The following is an 18,628-nucleotide window of genomic DNA, read 5'->3' as shown; positions in this document are numbered from 1 at the left end:
GATTGGCCGAGTTATCTGAAGGGCACCCTCATCAGCCAATAGGCTGCAGCATTTGTGTGTTTTTTTTCTTTGAAAATTGCTAAATTATTGTAATGCGGCCAATTAAACAGTGCGCTTTATAGCCCGGAAATTACGGTAGTTTATATTGAATGTGTGTACATGCAAAGTAGTAAATGTCCTAGTCCCCAAATGCACACCTGACACACTTAATAAAAATCTTTCCAAATGTTTGTTGAAGTGGAAACATCAAAAATCTTATTTTTTATTTGTCTGTTAAGAATAAAACTGTCCCTTTGCTGCATTGGCTTCATGCCACACAAAGTGATTGACGCTAACCTCAAGCCATTACACTTTTTTGTTTGTTTGTTTTTTGGATTAAAGCTGGTTTTATTAAATTAAAGATGAGAAAACTTCTGTCTTGCCTCGGTTAGATAATACAGTATTTCATTGACGACTCTAAGAAATCTACCATAGACTTTTGTGTCTAAATAACTTTCCATAGTTGAGCCCGAAACATCTTTATCATTTAATAAAGGATTATATTTATATGAAGAGACAGAAGCCTTTGCAATTGCATATGGACATAGAGCTTGAAACATTTTACGATAAGAGAAACGATGTGTCGTATTGGCAGTTTGCCATCCATCTCAAGGGTGAGAAATGACTTCCTGCTTTCCCGTCATTGCTTTTCCTCTCTCTCAATAATCTTTTCTCCTCTTTTTCATTTCTCGCTTTTGATGACAGTTTTTAATGACTGCCTGGCTGCCTCTAGAAGGAGCAGGAAGGTTTCTGGGCAATTTGGGAAATGATTTGCATTTCTTAACTGTCTAAATAGGATGCTCCCCATCTTTTGTAAACTTTCTGCGAAAGAACATATACTTGATTGAAACAGCGTCGCCTCCTAAATACTGTACGTCCTTTTTTATATGTTGTCTTGAAAAGTCTTTTGGCATCGATTTGATGATTCGGTTGATAAAAAATATGCCTTTGTGAATATTTCCACAGGATAGTACAGACTGTTTAATCTGTAAAATGACTGTAAAAATGCCTTTTAATGCTGAATGTCAGTGAGAGAAATATATTTTGTTGCCGCATGGTTGCTCCGGCCCTGTAGCAGTCAATGAGCTGTCTTGTAATAATTTGAATTATGAGATTTGCTGAATAACAATGCATAGAATATAATAGAATGTAAACACTGTTTGCTTGCTGATGGTTAATAACTATTATGATGAGTCATTCTGAACCTTTATGATCATGTTTGGGGGAGAGAACAAAAAGAAAACATGACATCACTCAATATAAATTATATATATATATATTTTTTAACATAAAATGTTTTTCTTTTAAAGCCTTGCACAGATTAGAACTTTTTACAGTTTAAGTTATCCGTCAAGTGGCAATCATTTTGAAAGTAAAGCCTCAACACTCAGAAATAAATTATTTCTAATGGCGGAAAAAATTATACTCGGATATGATTAGATTTCAATTATGTTGTTGATTGAAGTGTTCGGTGACCTGATTAAAGCGTGGTGAATTAGAAGAAGTGTGAGTAACACTTTATATTATTTATATTAAAGTGCTTTTAATAAGTGCCTTAATAAGCAGTAATTAAAGCTTAATATTAATAAGCCTCTTAATAAAGCCTTGTTCTATTTTTATCAACATTAATAAGGCTATGTAAGTGTTATTAAAGAGCTTAAATAATATATGTATTATTGTTAAGCAGTATGTATTTGTTGATCAGCTTCTTAATGTGGCCTTATTAAATGCTTATTAACAATAATGAAAATTAGGGATGCACCGAAATGAACATTTGTGGCCGAAGCCGAATAAAATATAAACGCTTGGCCGAATATTGATTACCGAATATCGAATATCGAATGTGGTTAAGTTTTTCACTATTTTTTTAAATAGTGCATAAAAAGCCTAGAATACATTTTCAGACATGTTTTTTAAAGAAAGTAAATGTTTATTGAATATTCTGCCAGTAGTCTTTGCTTTTCAAAAAAAGCACAACTGAAAAAAAAACTAAAGTGCATAAAAGGGGAAGTACGATAAAAAAAAAAAAAAATCACTTGATAATGGTTTTGTTACAGTTATTCCACATTTAGTAAAAAGTCAGCGGGCGAGTTGGATTTTGCCAACGTTGGCAGGTGACGTCACCTAACACGCCTCCTAGAATGTGAGCTCCTCCCTCTCCAACTATCTCAAAGCTAAAACAAACACTGCTGTTTAATATAGAATATATATTTTACTTTATTGCCATATATGTAAATACAAACTGCACTGCTGGATGCCCAAACTTTTTCTGCTGCCGATTGTGTTGATAGTCACTGTTTGGAGCCACGGACCCATTGTTTCTACACATCAGCTGTTAGCACTCCGTGCTAATGCTACACCAGCCTATGCAGCGAGACCCGACATTGCTTGTGAACTGAGAAGGAAACAATGGGGATATTTACGGATTTGTGGCTCACAGCGCTAACGACGGACTCGGTTGTGGAATTGGACGGCTTCCAACTTTGACGTGGTGACGGACGACAGAGAGCGGAAAGGAGGGAGTCTGGCTGTGTTTGTGTGTGGAAAGGAGGAGCTGCTACTGCTTGTTCTGCAGCAACGCGCACACACTTTTCCGACTCAAAATCACTGCACGTTGTTTGATTGATAAAAAAACTGACACAATCTCAAGTTGTTAAAAATAAGACTGAGGCCGATTTGATTGAATTGTGCATTTATGTGATATGCTTTGACAGCTTTAGTAATTGGCACACCAGATGTTTGATTTACAGGATTCCATGAAACCAAAAAGATATAAACCTGTCTTAGATTTTCTTCTTACACAGGATAGTCACAAATTTTAAAAAAAGAATAAATGTGCCTTGGGTTTGACATGGAGCAACAAGATGTGATTGCCTGGATTTTGTGATGAAATCAAACCGTTACAACTTTCACTTGAATGGTTTGTGTGTGTAAAATCATGTACAAACTTCTGGGTGGATCAGTTATAGGTGCTAAATACAGAGAGAAGGGAGTTCAAATAGATCAATTTAGCAAACGCAGTTTGATTTGATTTGGTGAACATATTTGCATTTGAATCACATTTGACACGCAGGGGTTGACAGTCATGAGGAAAACATTTGCAAACATCGTGCATTATTTTCTTGACTTCATCCTCTCTTTTTTGTGTTTTCCTAACATGACTTTCTCACAAACGCTCTCCAATATTGTGCTTCTGTTGGTTTTACCCAGATTTCTTTGTGTTGCCCTTTGGCAACTTTTATTACCTCCTCCATGAAAGTTTAGTTTTTACCACCGTTGTTTCATTTATTTGTCAGTAAATAGTCTTACTCAAAAACTAGTTGACAGATTTTAATGACATTTTCAGGAAATATCCAAAATGTAATAAGGAATAAGTTATTTTATTTTGGGGTTGTTCTGTATCAATACCCTGAATCTGGGTGAGTTTTAGAATTTAAAAAAATCCCTATCTTGCATCTGTTACCAACCGAACAAAAAGCTTGTACATTCTATTAACGTGTTCCCATCATCTTTTCTCCTTTATTTGAGAAGATGGTAAACCAAGCCCTAAGTGCTCTATTTACTTGTAGTACCACGGATTTGTGTAGAAAGAGTGCTTTTCCTTCCCTTGGAATATTGAGCTGCATGTCACTTCAAACACTGATGTTTTTTTCTGTCTCTATGTCAACTTGGGTTTTTTCCTTCTGTCTTTGTCTTCAAACCAGCTTTTTGCATCTTCCCACCTACTGCTGCTGCCTCTACCTAAAGTTCCACACTCAAGGAGACAAACTCAGTGCACACACTCACACACACACACACACACACACACACATACACATTTCTCTGTCTGAACGCATGTTTAAGAAGTCTGAGATGTCTTTAAAGTCTTTGTTAAAATGAAGGCAGGCAACTTTGACACTGACAGACAAGCAGAGGCACACCCACTTTTGGACACACTCTTTTCCTTCACACAGAGCAGATCCTCTCTGAGCACATTTGCATACACATTTTGATGTTGCCTGTTGTTTTTGTCTCAGAGTTGGAGGTCTGATCCACTTGCTTTGCTCATTTTGTATCTATTAGTGCAAACCCTATTTTTCTAATTAGTAAAACCATGGCGCTCTGTAATTATCACTGAGGAATCTGTGCTGCTCCTGATTTTTAATGTCTTGTTTTCACTTTAATAAATAGCCTTCATGTATTGTAATATGTATGATTTTGTGAGTGAGTAATGCCATTTTAATCAAATTTTTTTTGCCATTTTAATCAAATTTTGTATTTGTAAATGGTTTCTGTTGCATGTTTGCTATTTGGACCCCAGGAAGACTAGCTGGTTGCCATGGCACTAGCTAATGGGGATCCCCTAATAAACAAATAAACAAATAAACACAACCAGTCACATAAGTATTCCTTTACACACATGTAACCACAGATCAGTACACATGATCAAAAAACCAAAAGCAAGATTCGGACAACAAAGCTAACAATTTCCATAAAATAGGTGTCAAACTTGTTCAGGGGCCAAATATGGATCAGTTTGACCTTAAATGGGCCACAGATTATAAGCGAGGCAAGGCCGATTTGTTTGTATAGCGCATTTCATACACACAGCAACTCAATGTGCTTTACATGATCAAAAAGTAACAGAAAACATTCAACAGCTTAAATCAATAACATTAAAGTCGGCAACAAAGCATTTCTAATCATCAGTAAAAACATTTCAAATCGTCAACAAACATCGACAACAACATGACCAAAAATCTCCCCCTCAAACATAGAGAGAAAAAGAATGCCTTTAACTTTTATTTAAAAATGTGGGAAAAAGGAATTTTGATATTAATATGCTCTGGTTCTACGTATAAATGATGTAAATATATTTGTCCCTGCAGGATCTTCACTTAAATGTCCTTGATTTTGGGAATTTTTGGACATTTTGTAGAATAATTTGAGGAAAAGTTGCCAGATTTTGAAAAAATTGAGAGCTCTGCAAATACTGTGGATTTAAATTGAATTTTTGTATTCAGAAGGGCTGAGCTATATCTACAACTCAATTAATTAGTTTGTAATTTACAAAATGTTTCATGTTTTTTTAAAATCATTTTTACTCTCTCGTGCGTGCCACATTTGTTGCTCTAAAGGGCCCCCGGGCCTTGAGTTTGACACGTACCATTGAACAAGTTTTATTCAAGCCTTAAAGTTGCTAGTTTTATCTTCATATGCCCACTGAAAAGCACTATAATTGAAACATGGAGCGTTCTCTTCACCCTTCAATAAGTGATTATCTTATTGTCCTGACACACACAGCACCTAGTGATGGGTGTGCAGTTGCACAGCGTAGCCATCTAAGTAACACAAGGTGAGTTTAGAACACGACACCTCTGAATGTCGATGTGCTATCATTGTGCCTGTCTCTAATTACATGTGAGGTTACATGACACCCTCTGATGACAAGCTGTTCAAAAGCCAATATCTTAGAAGACATGAATGACTTTTTAAGAGCAGAATAATACAAATGATCATAAAGCCTGTGTTTTTGTGTATTGAAGGGATTAAAACTAATAATGAAAAGTACTTTAGACTGGTATTTCCTCCTGTCACTAAAACACAGTCTAGTTTTTTTGATACATGCAGCCTATAGTGTCTGTATGTCTGTCTTCCTCATCCTCTTCTCCTTCTTTTTGATGTTTTCCTTTTTATAAATACCTACAGTATCTATCTTTCTCTTCTCTTTGAACCTGTTTTGAAACTGTTTCATCCTTCATCTTTTTTTCATGCTTCTACTCTACTTCCCGCTGACTACACTAACCTCTGACTACTTCAGACTGGCAGTACGAGGGTAAGAGAGGGCAAGCAATTGTTGTCTGTTTTCACTCTAATAATAACCTAACACCGCCTGGATTTTCTGTTATTCCATTTCCCTCCAGTTTTCATTCCCCTTGCTCTATTTCCTGGTGACATATAATCGTGAACTTTCCTCCTCAGATGCACAGCGCTTTTCCTTTCCGAGCATGTTCCATCAGACCGCAGACTCTAACTTTTAGTCGCTCTTCTCCACCTCTCTTCCTGCCCCATCTGGTGTTGTCTGTCAAGAGGCTGTTACCTGTGTCCCATGTGCTCATACCACCTAGCTGCCATGACCGTGACCTCCATCTGTGAAGCTGATCTTGTTGTTCCTCTGCTTATGTTGTTGAAAGCCTGCTTTCACCACCCTGTTTGATTATTGTCACCAATGCACTCTCTGTTCCTGTTGATGTTTTCACTGCAGCAGGTGTTAATGCCACCTGATGCACAGTGATACACCAGTGAGACTGGCTTTTTCTATGAAGGCAAAACACTCCATTCACTAAACAAGTAAAATGTTTAATGAATGTTGTGAAACTATTCAAAAATATGTATTGCTTTTCGCAAAGGTCTTCTCTTTCAAGAACAGGGATTCCCAAACTCAAATGTGGTGGGTCTTTTAAGTTTTAGATATTTCCCTGCTTCAACATACCTGATTATAAGGAGAGGCAGGAGATTATAAGATGTGGTAGGTCATCACATCTTCAACAGATTTTGGAGTATTGGAGCAAGGAAATGTCTAAAACCTCCACAAATGTAGACCACTAGAACAGGGTTTTTGAAACAGAAACAAGATTAGAATGGTTACCTTTATTTCACATTGTCAGACTATTATAGGACTCACACATTCTGTTTCTTTGAAAGATCAACTTCAACAATGTTGGGTGGGTTAAACCAACACATAAGTTTACTATGTATTGCTATAATTTTGAAGCCTATAGCCTTTTACCAAATCTAAAACATTGTAAATGACAGGTGCCACTATTTTCTTATTTCTTAGTTGTATTTGGTTTTACAAAACCAAAGTATTGAGTAAATTGCCTGTATTGCAAATAATTAAGCAACCAAAAATATTAAACTTTTTGATTTTATTTTATTTTTCTAATATAATTTAAAGAAACATTATTAGAAGCGTAAAAAGAATCAATCTTATTGAAACACTTATGACGAGTCATCAAATTCTTTAGATTGTTCACATAATATTGACACTGTCAAAAGCAACCTTTCCTTTAAAGATGCACATTGTAGTGTCTAATGCTCTCTATTAATTTCTCTATTTTTTCTGCAGAATGTAAGCTGTCCCGGCCTGGACCTCCTGCCACAATTGTGACCATCGATGAGGAAAGCCCCAACGGTAAGAACACTCAACTAATTCCTCAACTAGTAATGTAACGTTTTAGGTAGGGTGGTTCATATACAGTACTTTTTGTCATGCATTGTACAATATCGCCCACAATTTCACTTCTAAAGACAAAGCCGTTCTCAAAACCTCAATACATTTTGTTGCATTTTAGTTGTGGATCCTATCCTGTATTCTTTTCTAAAACTGAACCTATAACCTTTTGTGAGAACTTTATTTGACTTCTAGAAAAGGAGAACAAGTGAGTGGACTATAGTTGCTAAGTTACCTAGGGCAGTTTCTTTTTGTATTCATTTTAAATGTACTCTGAATTAAGGATTGCAAACTGTTCTTGGTGCACTGCTGTCCCAAAATCAGATATAACTGTTTATAAATGTGCATGTCTGAGAAGTACAGATGTAGTTTGGTATAAAGACACAATGTGAGGCTCCATTAGTGAGCCGTCTCCTTTCTGCACTGGTTGATTTTACTGGGCTGAAGCTCTAGCCTGAATCAGAAATACAGCTCTTGAGTGGGTCAGCTGATGTTGATCTTCCTCTGGCCTCTTCATCACCTGCACCCTCTTCTCAGCTGTCTCCTCCTTATTTTTTTCCCTACCCTTGCCTTTGACAGGAGTTTTAAGTGTTTTTCATTTGCACTTGTTTGACGAGTTTTCCACATAAGAGCGAATGTACTCGTATATATGAGTGCTGAATGCTGCTGCTCGAAGCAGATTTATATGTTCATTGAGGGAATGAGAAAGTCTGTTCCCTAAATGGAGCAGGCGTGTGTTTATTTTGTTCGCTTGTCCTTGCAGGTTGTTGTAGTGTAGGTTAAAAGTGTTTAATGAGTAGCTCTTACTACAGATGGCATCCTGGGCTTTTTAAATGATCAGAATACTCTTTTGCAGATGCTGCCCATTTCTGCAGCGCTGTGCACACAGCCTAGTGGGTGGTTACTTGGGGAAATAATTTGTGTGCACTGTGCATCTATGCATGAACATTATGTGCACAATTGTTTCCCTCAAGTATGAATGAGTGGCACTGTGCCATTTGTGGCTGGTTATTTATCAGTGCAACAGGCAATCATTCAGACTATCATATGGTTTTGCAAACTTCTTCTTTAGTGTCTAGCAATTGTTTGAGGCTTTGATTGATGACAAAGGGAATTTGTAAGATGGAGGTAGCGAAGCTTGTATCCAGAAGCCTTTTCTCTCCCATGTGTGCTGATGCTCTGGGATTTGCATTAATCTTCCTCATAAAGCTCTCATTTACCTGGTAAATGAGTCTCTCCTGGCTCACTCCTCCACATATGTATTTCTCTCTGATGAAACAGGCCAAAGACCATCCTCCCCTTAATGGAATGTAAAACAGACAACCCGCTGTTATTGACCAAAGCAATCATCCTTCTAAATGTGTTTCATCTCTACTCAGCTGTCACCCAGAAACCCTACAAATGGTACATAATGTGATCCCATCTTTTCCAAGCAGTTGTCTTTCATGTCCGTGAAGGGGAAACCAGACATCATAATCACCCATCGGTTTGGCTTTGTTTTGTTCAAGGTCAGAAATTATTGACAAATAAATATATAAACTTTTTTTTGGTTTCTTTGAAAAATAAAGTACAGGTTTCCGTGTGAAATGGGTGTGTCTTACAGAGACATGATAACATTTGCCCTATAATCAATAGCTGTCCATCTGTTGTTTTCTGAGTGAAGTATTGAACTCCATTTGAAATAGACTGAAAAACACAAGCTCTTGTTTTTCAAGCACGCTCTGCATTTTCTCTTGAGTTTCACGTTAGAAAAAAGTGCCAAGGGGATACAATTTCAGCTGCTCAAATGGAGCACAACATGTTTAATTCATCTAAGCTTTGGCTATTGCAGACCCATTGACAGGTACTGACACAATGCATGAGCTAGATGTCAGCAGGAATGAAAAAGATGAAGTAGTTTTACGTAGGTGTCCTTGCTTCCTCAGTATATGAGCTAAATTTGGAACCGTTCATTAAGAGCATATTTCTATATTTAAATCAGTAAAGTGTCATTGAAATAGTGCCAAAAAAACAAGTTTTAGTGAGAGAACATCATAGTGTCATTAGCTGGTTAAACCACGTACTATACATCAGGAATTGTCAGCTTAAAAGCAAGGACACCAACAGATAAAAGGAGGAAGAGAGGAGAGGGTAGAAAGCTAAGACTAAAAGAATGTGCTGGAAAAAAACAACACGAATAAAGTTTCCCCAGCAGCCTAAACTTAGAGCAGCATCACTAGAAAAAAGCTTATCTTATATCTTAAGTCCAGCCTTAAAAGTAAAGAGAATGGCCTTCTGTACTTAACCCTTCTATCATTCAATATTTATCTTTCAAAAAATAATAATTGACCTCATTTTTTTTTTTTTTTTTTTTGCTTCATATTTCATGACTTTTCCTAATTTGATGGGTATAATTTATTAAGCATAAAATTATCATGATGATATTTTTCCAATGTGCTGTACACATATTGCATGCATTGGGGTTCCTCTGGGGGTCAATTTGACTCCAAGCTGTTTCAGCTGTGTAAAACGTGTCTGTCAGTGTGTGTGTATGACCCATGTGTGACCATACATCCCCATGAAAGGTCATATCATCACCACAACCAATAGGGATCATACTCATTAATGGTCATTAATGTTGTCAGTAAATCTAAGAAGATTTGGATGAAACTATTCAAGATAAATGTTTATTGTTACCTTGCAAAACAGTATTTACGTTTCACGGCACATTTTATTTATTTTTTTAATTTATTTATTCAGTTTAACATTACAATTAAAAAAAATTATAAACTCTTCCCATAGCATCTCAGCATAGTGCGAATAAAAAATTAAACATGCCAGTGGCACACATACAGCCTACTCAAAGGGTAAACAAAGAGGGGGCTGGCTCACATTGCGCTATGGTAACCCACAAGGACGGAACCGCGAAAAAGTCTAAAAAACTGTGGTGGAAATTTTTTTTTTTTAACTCGAATTTGCAAAATTAAAAGTGTTTTTATCTACAAATTTTTGCCCAGCCCTAGTCTGACATTGTGGGAAAAATGCAAATCTTCTTTTGGAAGGTAAGCTTGTATGAGCGATGCCGACTCCAATTTGTAAACAGAGCCGTGCACGAGGAACACTGGGCTCGTGCACGCTCTCTCGCACACGTAGGCGTTCACTCTTGAGCAGGTAGAGTTTTGCGCATGTGCAGAGGGTGTTTTTTTTCTCTCTATACCTTTAAGGTTATTTAAGAAATGCCAAGAACATTTAACCTCCTGCACACTTTAATCCTTATTCCTCCTTCACATTATGCCCTTTTTTTTTTTACAAGCACTCAGACCAATCGTTCATGAGATAGAAAGTGCTCTCAATTAGGAAAAGAAGCCAATGCCCTTTTCCTCTCTGTCCCTCTTCATTCTGCTCTCTGGACCTCCCTTAAAAGTCATCCTCATGAATCTTATCAAATAGAAAGTCCAGTGACATCTTCAGCCAAGTATGTATGAAGATGAACAAAAAAACTAATATTTAACACCCCTGCCCTTTTGTGGTTGTTTTTTCTCAAATGTGTCAACAAATATCCTTCACAGAAGAGATAAGTAAATGTTTTTTAGTTTTTTATTGCATTTGAGCCCTAAATAACACACAAATTCATTTAATGGGAGAAAAGCTGACAAGAAGTGCAAAATATCAATATTATAATAAAATAATAATACCTACAACAGTGGTACTGTTGTACTGACTAACTGCAGGCGTGGTAATTTTTCAAAATAAAATACCAGTAACAATCATTCACTTTATTTTTGTACATGCTCACGGGCTGTGGTCATGCCTATATCCAACTGTCAATGACACTAGGCAGGGGTGCACCCTGGACAGAGCACCAGTCCATTTCAGCCCTGGATACTCATGAACATAGGATATAAGAATTTTTTCAAACTTTATTCTTTATCTTTTTAGCTCGGTATCAAATAGTCTACGAATCAGTAATAATCCGTGGCTCAGTGGTTGGGGACCATTGACCAAAAATTATGACCTGTAGCACTCAGTAGACAATTGCATATTTTCACAAAAGCAATTGGAGTTACCACTTTAAAGTTTAGGAAACATTTTGAGGAATTATTGTTCATAGCCGTGAATCATCTTACTACTTTTTATTCCTTTTTGTTTTGTGCTTTTACACATTTTTTGTTTGTGTGGTTATATGCTTACAGGACTGGAAAATAAATGGTTTATTCAAGTAAACATTGATAAAGGTTTTTGTTGTGTCTTTAAATTGAAAAACTAATCAGATTGAATCCAGGACTCCTCAATGTTTTCTTTTATTGCACTGGAATTGAATATCTAAAGCATTTTTTAATCTCTTTTGTGTTTGTGTTCTCAAAGAGAATCAGCTCTCCTATTACTGTATTATTTATGCATGAGTTCATACACAAAAAGAGGGACTGCTGAGTGTCTGTAAAGTGACATGGTAACTATAATTTCAAATAAATCCTGTGTTTTGATTTGCATCTAACATACTCTAAGTGTGTTGCTGATGTGGAATCATTTTTACAAAAATGTACAGTCATTAAATTGGCTTCTTTTGAGCATTATTCACATTAGTCGCTACATTAGTGTTTATTTTATAGTTTAACTGGTCCCTAAAACATACTTGGGTGTATCTCCAGTGCAGTGAGTCTGAATCATTCCATAAAAGGAAGTCTGTGACATTTTCCCCCCACCAGCTACAGCCTGCTGGAGTCGTTTGGGACACACCGTATCTGTTTTAGTTAGCTTGTAGTTTCAAAGTGCTCGGAGGCTTTTCTCGACAGTGTTAAATGTATCTGCTTTTAAGAATTAATGAGTCGAGCAGGCAGGCCTACGTGATTGTGTTACCCAGCCGCTAAGGACACATTAGCCTCTGTCTTTATTGTTATCGTCATTGTTTGCACTGTTTTTCTCCAGGATTGTCATTAGATCAATTGTGATTGATTTTACGTCATTCTGTTACATCAGTTGTTACTGTTTGCTTCGTTTATTGGCCCCTTTTTAAAACGTATAAATCTAATTTGTTAACATCCACTTGAAAACGTCCTTGTCGATCTCAACAATGATTTATTGACACATCGCTGACATATGCATGTTTATCACAGTAATGCTGATTTCCCCTGAGCGTGTAGCATTACATACAACTATGACAACCATTTGGAATAACATAAATTGAAGTGACTTTGTGCTTCGCTGCTTTGAAAACAACACCGTTGCTGTTTTGTTGGAAGCACGAACCACTCGCTGGTGAATTTCACTTGTTCATGACAAATGTCTACTTAGGATTTCAGCACTTTGTGCTCTCCATTCTCTTTCTCTCATACAAACTCACACATACTGAAATGCATGATGATACAGATACAGTTACATTCAGTTGTGTTGATTGCGAGGTCATCAATAAATAATTAGAGTGTAGCTGAAAGGCTGGGATTAGGGCTCAACACCTGCGCTTTGTGGATTAGTGAGTAAACAGAGGGGCGGGACATCCAGTAATGCTCAATTACACACAGCACAAAGCATAACATGCCTGCTGTCAGTATAACATTTATACCCGTGTGCTGCTTTTATATCTAACAAGCTATTGTTTCTCATTAGAAATATATTCATGACCAGACTTATCTGCTTAAAGGACACTTAAGGTCTTTGTCCATCTGGTTTGAAGTGGTCTCAGAAAGCCTGTACCTTTATGTTCTAGGGCTTAATTATACTATGATGCTGTTTTTTTTTTAGGAGATGAAACCATTTATGTTTTTTGATGTGTAAATAAAGGCAGCAATTTGAGTTTATTTTGAAAATGAAGATAATTACATCTATTCACGTTGTTTTTGTTCTCATTAATCAGGACAAACAGGTCTTCTATGTATTACGCTATACCTTGTCATTTGGTTATTTCTGTGGCAACATTGTTTGATACAATAATGTTTCAATAAAAATGAGAAAAAGAATATATACCATCTCTTTGTAGACTTGATGCATTTTGCTTTATAGTCAAATAGAGAAAATTGCAATATATGAAATATATGACTTGGGTTGCTTTTTTATATGCCATCAGATCTTGGTGTAAGCACAAGAGCCTCAGACCATTATTTAGCAAGTTTTCAACAGACAATGGCGGGGATTGTCATTATTGATTAATAGTGACATCAATGAATTTCAGGGTTCACAAACCAAACCTGTTCCATCTACTGTATATGTGAGCAGATTTTAACCAGAATCTTCTATCTGGATTTTCCCATTGTCACAAAAGGGTTGCAAACTTAGACAAAAGTTGAATTTTAAATAAAGTAAAATATTTTAAAAATACAATAACAACAAACGACATCAATCAAAGGGTTAATATTCACGAACAATATGTTAGTTATGTCTATGTCAGGTAAACACAGTGTTTTACCATGTGTAATGATGCCATTGATTTGTAGGTTCTTACATCTTATAGCTATAGAAATAGTGTGATTTTTTTTTTTTTTTTAATTTTTTTTTTTTTTTATATTAAATAATGAATGAGAGAAGGGTTTTTGCAAGTTCCTGTATATAACTGCCCAAGGTATTCAAGATGATAAGGTAGAGCATTTGATTCCCTTCAACCATTCACATTGATGTGTTGATAACATCACGTCTTTTATCTATTCTACTGAGTCCGTAATGCCTAGTTTGCGTCTAATGATGCTGTCATTTTCCAGTTTGTAACTGCTAATACAGCCATAAATATTAGATCTATCACAATCTTGTTTATTGGTTGGTTTCATATCTCTGTCAACAAGCAGAACCTCCCTAAAACACGAGCACAGTGAGCATCTTTTTATTCTGATGTTTTGTGATCAGCACCACTTCTATTAAGAATTGTTTTTGGCTCGTGTTGCTGCATTTATTTATTTTTGTAACAGTAATAATTAGATGCAGATCATTAGTTTAATCATTTCAATGAGATGAGTTCATTCCACATATTACGCTTTGCAGACATTAAAAACATTGGTTATTGGTGTTTAATTTGTGAAGATTGTTTTTCAAACAGAGAAAAGCAGAGCACAGTGTTTTCTGTTTATCCAAAGAAAGGTCACTGCTCATTTTATCATTTGGTTTTATAAATATCAACAGTTTAGGGTCATTATGGACATACATTAGCCATTTGTTCTTAGAATGATTGACAAATATTTTCCACTCACTACTTTACCATTCTGAGAAGGAGTCATTCATGTTTTGTTTTGTTACAAAATCTAGAGGCATGGTTTATATTTTTAGAGCCTTGAAATAATTAGTGCATCAGTGTATTAATGGGCCACTTGTCCACTAGTCAGTGACTGATCACCCCTAACTGGGATTTTTGATCAAAGCTGTCTGATGATCAAAAACCATCAAGAAGAGCCTTAAATACCAAGTTCAAAATGCACAAGATGAACATAACCACAGGACTAGACAAGTCAGATTGAGTTATATTGAACTACGGTACCTAAACCAAGAACAGAACTATTCATATCTATTGTTATGTCGTGAACAGAATGGCACTTATTGCCTAAAAATAATATACCGATAAGTATATATATATATAAGTATAAGATTTAACTTCAAGAAAAAGAAGCAGAAACAAAAATAATGTACGTGATTCTTGTTTATTTGAAATTGATTCTGTTTTTATATTTACTTGTAGCATTTTTTCTCCTATTTTATTTAATTACTTGGAAGACTGATGACTGACGCTATACCTTCTGCACAATAAACTCTTTTTTAAAATAGAGACATTATAATTCTACCCATGTCTACTTTTTATCGCAAATACTCTGCTTCTTACTTTTGAGTTTTAGACACTATCGTAAATGCAATTCCACACTCGATAACTCTTGTTTTCAGCCTTTTCTGAAATTGAAGTGCATGTTCCCCTGTAGAAGACTGGAGGTTACTAAGACCTAACAGACTGACATCTTCCAATGAGGACAAAAAGCTCTGCCAAAAAAAAGATGTTCTCTGACTATTGGTTGCCACTGCAGAGTATCAGGAGTTCAATTAACTTGAGAAAGAACAAAGGCCGTGTCCTTCTACAAATGATTATCAGCTAAGTAATTTAGACCCTGAGACACCAAAATAATATGTTGCTCACCTCCAAGTTACCATGCCAGGTATATTTATAAAAGCACTGTTTAAGAATAATGAGCCAGCTTCCAGGGGCTGCTTTGACTTTTGAATTAAAATCTGCGATAAGTAATTTTTAAGGGGCAGTTTAACTAAAGCAAGACAGATAATTATGGGTCTTGGTGATTGCAGTGCACACATGCATCATAACAGTACAGGCAAAGACATGCAGAAGTTGTTTTTAAGACTCCAGAAATGCGGCAAAGGAGCATTTTAATTACAACGCAGAGCCCCATCACTCCTCCATCTGTGCTCTTTGTCAAGTAACAAATGACTTAACGACTGAACCTGCATAATGAAATGACAAAGTACGGCTTGCTAAAAGTGCATATTAGGCAGAGCATTACAGCACATCTTAAATGGCACAGCTGGTGAATCAGTAAAGCAGGTCAAGATATCTGAGTTGCAACAGGATTCACTGAGGTGTATAACGTTTGCCTACTTGAAAGTTAACATTGGAGTCTTTACTCCTAAGTGGATGAATCAAACATAAAGACTTAAAATTTGTACTTTAGAAAAGATGTCCATGTCCTTGGACCTGAACATTTGGCAAAGCTTTATCTGCCAGAAACCATATATTAGTTGGTCTCGTAACAAAGCCAATTTAAGTTGTAGTTTGTTTGTCAATGCAGTAAGCAACAAGTGAATCATCTATAGCTATGTTTCCATTTCAGTTTTTCGCAAAGTAAAAACAATATTTTTTAAGTTTCAACAAAGTGTAATTGCTTTTTGAACGTGTTTCCACTAAAGGTTGTTTTGGGAAGGCGCCTCGTAACTCCTGTGAAATCTCATCCCGCGAGACTTTGCTGCAGGAAGATGGGCGCTCAAAACCTCCTTCGCATCTGACTAACATACGACTGATGTACTGTATTCTGGACCAAACCCATTCACAGATTTATACACCAGCAGTAGAACTTTAAAGTCTATTCTGAGGCTGGCTGGAGCCAGTGTAGAGACTTTAAAACTGGAGTAATGTGTTCTGACCTCTTTGTTCTGGTTAATACCTGAGCTGTAGCGTTCTGAACCAGCTGTAGCTGTTTGATGCTCTTTTGGGGGATTTCTGTTAGAGGACCATTACAATAGTCCAGTCTGCTGGAGATAAAAGCATGGACCAGTTTCTCTTGATCTTTTGGAGTCATTAAACCTTTCACTCTGGAGATGTTCTTTAGGTGGTAGAAGCTGTTTTTGTGATAGATTTGATCTGACTGCTGAATGTCAGATCTGAGTCAATCAGAACAACAAGGTTTTTGACTTGGTCTTTACCTTTTAAAGATCAAGACTTAGGATACTCGCTGACAGCAGTCCTCTTTTCCTTGTTACTTATCCAGTACTTTTTTTAGGCAGTCACATAACACCTCAATGGGACCATAGTCATCTGGGTTCAGTGATAGATATAGTTGTGTGTCATCTTCGTAACCCTGATAATCAACCTTACAGTTCCGTAAAATGTATCCTAAAGGAAGTATAAAAAGGCTAAACAGAAGGGGTCCAAGAACAGATTCTTGAGGAACTCCACAGAACATTGGTAATCTGTCAGATTCAAAGTTTCCAATGCTTACAAAATAACTTCGCTCCTCCATGTATGACTTAAACCATTGCATTACTTTTCCATTTAGTCCAACCCACGTTTGCCATCCGTGCAACAAAATTGTATGTTCTACAGTGTCAAATGCAGCACTGAGATCCAATAGAATGCGAACAGATAATTTTCCTGAATCAGTGTTCAACCTTATGTCGTTGATCACTTTGATACGAGCTGTTTCTGTGCTGTGATGAGAACAAAAGCCTGACTGAAATGTATCAAATATTTTGTTGAAGGTTAAGTATCGACTCAGTTGGTGAAAGACCACCTTCTCAATGATCTTGGCCATGAATGGAAGGTTGTTGATCTATAGTTCGCCAGCATAGTGGCATTCAGTGTTCTCTTTTTTAACAGAGGTTTCACAGTAGCTACTTTAAGGGATTTTGGTACGGTGCCTGACTGGAATGAGCAGTTAATTATCAGACACAAATCAGTGACAATTGACTTTACAACTGTTTTAAAGAAGTATTGTGTTGTGTCAAGGCAGCACATTGATGGATTCAGCTGATGAATAGTTCCCTCTATTGTTTTTGGGTTCACTGTAATACACTTTAACATTGTAGTTGACTCATCCCTCAGTGATTGAAGCTGTTCAAGCTTTTTGTTATTTTGCTGGTTTGTTCTGATGTTTGACCTTATTGATTGTGTTGTCATTTACTGTATGTACTTTTTCTTAAAACACACAGAAGTAGGAGGAACAGATGTTACTAAATTAAAAAAAAGAAATGATCAGAGAGAGCTAAGTCTCATACTTCATCAGCACCTTTAGAGATAATCAGTCCCTCCAGGATTACGCGGGCATTTTTTGTGATTGTTGCGGGCTGAAATGCCTGATTTCGCGGTAAAAAGTTGCGACTTTTTTTCAGCCCTAAAACATACTTTACTCACAATTAAGTTAATTTTTTTCTACCAATTATAAATACATATTGACCAGACATGTTCTAGAAAAAATATGCTTTATTGTTGTAAAGCAAACACCAACACAATTTAGCAAAACATGCAAACACTTTTTTTTTTTTAAGTTTATACACTGAGCATACCCTGAATGCAAAAGGTGCAACAGTTTTTAATCAAAATGATCTTCAGAAGTGCAAGTCAGTAAACAATATTTAACTTAAGGAATCTTAAAGTGTATAACATGAACCTGTCATGAAGACATATATCTTAAGGCATAACAAAAAAAATAAATAAATACAAAGCATTAACGAACATACTATATGTAATGATATTGTGTGCTTCCTGTTTGTTCTCCCACATGGGGTTGTGCACTGGCTTGCACTCTCGATGTGCTTTACAGAAGCAAAATGCTTGTGTATAGATGACCATGACCATGATCAGAGTTTGTAACACACACACACACACACACAGCTGATAAGCTCAGCGACGCATGAGTAAAATAAACTGAAATGTAATACATTTTGGCCTATCTAGGAACAATTTGAATGGGAACACCCACATTTCAGGGCTGCTCCACCCACATTGCGTAACTGGGATGAAGGTGCGCATCGACTGACTGAAGTACAGGGGGAGAATAGCGCTGCTGCGCGGCTTTTTGGACTTACGCGCATGGGAGAATAGAGCCCATAGTTCTTTGGCAGTATTGTCTGTTATTGTCTACATGAATGTTAAAGTCACCTGTTATTATTAAAAAGTTATGTTCAGTGCATTCAACTGACAGCAGT

General features: G+C 36.5%; 1 protein-coding gene across 8 annotated transcripts in view; it reads left to right on the top strand.

Annotated features, from left to right (window-relative positions):
- pcdh15a (protocadherin-related 15a) overlaps positions 1 to 18,628 on the top strand; it is a 200,678-nt gene that overhangs the window by 71,842 nt on the left and 110,208 nt on the right. For 7 of the 8 annotated variants that reach the window (XM_028468339.1, XM_028468337.1, XM_028468334.1 and 4 more), the window contains 2 exons: positions 5,840 to 5,854; positions 7,148 to 7,213. In XM_028468339.1, the coding sequence (XP_028324140.1) occupies positions 5,840 to 5,854; positions 7,148 to 7,213 (81 nt within the window). The remainder of the gene's footprint in view (positions 1 to 5,839; positions 5,855 to 7,147; positions 7,214 to 18,628) is intronic. The other variant, XM_028468336.1, reaches the window with a different exon arrangement.

The sequence above is a fragment of the Gouania willdenowi genome, chromosome 15 (genome assembly GCF_900634775.1).
Source record: "Gouania willdenowi chromosome 15, fGouWil2.1, whole genome shotgun sequence".
NCBI lineage: Eukaryota > Metazoa > Chordata > Actinopteri > Blenniiformes > Gobiesocidae > Gouania > Gouania willdenowi.
This window is presented reverse-complemented; position numbering and strand designations above follow the sequence as displayed.